The sequence below is a fragment of the Acanthisitta chloris genome, unplaced genomic scaffold (genome assembly GCF_000695815.1).
Source record: "Acanthisitta chloris isolate BGI_N310 unplaced genomic scaffold, ASM69581v1 scaffold667, whole genome shotgun sequence".
Lineage (NCBI taxonomy): Eukaryota > Metazoa > Chordata > Aves > Passeriformes > Acanthisittidae > Acanthisitta > Acanthisitta chloris.
Window position 1 is genome coordinate 19,842 of NW_008684086.1, and position 1,299 is coordinate 21,140.

The 1,299-nt window shown below is 34.3% G+C and overlaps 1 protein-coding gene across 1 annotated transcript in view; it reads left to right on the plus strand.

Annotated features, from left to right (window-relative positions):
• LOC103806463 (kinesin-like protein KIF6) overlaps positions 1-1,299 on the plus strand; it is a gene marked incomplete at both ends in the record, with an annotated part of 68,355 nt that overhangs the window by 19,117 nt on the left and 47,939 nt on the right. The window contains 1 exon segment of the mRNA XM_009079155.1: positions 1,229-1,298. Coding sequence (XP_009077403.1) covers positions 1,229-1,298 — 70 coding nt within the window.

Genomic DNA, 1,299 nt, shown 5'->3' on the forward strand with positions numbered 1-1,299 from the left:
TGTTCTTTAGAAGTTGCTGACATAGTGGGGAAGATTCATCTGCCTCCTAACCCTAAGTGGGATGAAACAGGAGAAAGTGAAATCAGGGACACAAAATACAGGATTTGTGAAGCTCTTATTTGCACCAAGACAGTGCAATTTGAAACCAATGAAACAAAGCTTTTTTCCCTAAATGAGAAGCAAATCACACCCTTTGTTTTTAATAACATCTCCTTTTAATTTAGAAATTCTCCTATTTTCATAGCTTCCTGTTTGAACAGTTCCTTACTACATTTTTTCTCGACATCTGTAGTATATCTTTTAAAATTACATTGCTTGAAATACTGAGCTGTCCTTATCAATAAAAAAATCCCATGGCAAATAACTATTCAATGAAAATGAGAAGTTGTATCTCAAAGTATTTTGCAAAACAATTGAAGTGGATTGGATTATTACACTTCTACTGTGATATAAATGCTTTCACAGTGGCTTCATCTGCTGAAAAGGAGTGACTGATTTTTTTTTATTTTGGAAATCATAGACCACAATTTTGAGGTTTGTGTTGTTTGGATTTGGCTTTGGGGCAGGAGAAAATTCTGTCTGCAAAACCCAGTTGTGTTAAATTACATTGTGGCAGTGGAATATATCCAAAAAAATAGAATTGCAGGAAACAGCCGACATCATATACAGTGCTTAAATGTTATGGTGAAGAGAGCAAAACGCAGTATGTCACTGATGTTTTTCAATTAGGTAAATCTTATTGTTGTTGATGTTTTAAATTGGCTTCTTTTAATCCCAGTCTTTCTATCCATAATAGGAGGGTTTATGTTTTTTTGTAATAGCATTCATTTTTTGGTGCAGAAGTGAAAACTGTCATGTTGCGTGGTTCTGTAAGCAGACTCCCATGTTCTAAATATGTTCAGACTTTTTGAGGTATAAGGAATCAATTAAAAACCCCAGACTAAATTCATGAGCATGGTGGAGTTTTGGGGGCGATTTTTGTTTTAGTGGTTTTTGTGTGTGTGTGTGTGTGTGCGTGCGTCAGTTTTGGTTGGGGATTTTTGTTGTTTTTTTGGTTTGGTTTGGGTTTTTGTTTTTCTTCTTGATAAAAAATGAACATTTACACCATACCCATGAAAAGAAACAGAGAAAGTAACATAGAAGCTGTAGCAATAAATTTCTTGTCTAATCTGCCTCTGACTTCTCTTTATAGCACTTCCTTTCTTTATTTTTTTCTTTTCTTATCCAGGACAGCAGTAAAGTGTATACAACTCATGTTTCCTACTTAGAAATCTATAATGAATGTGGTTATGATCTGCT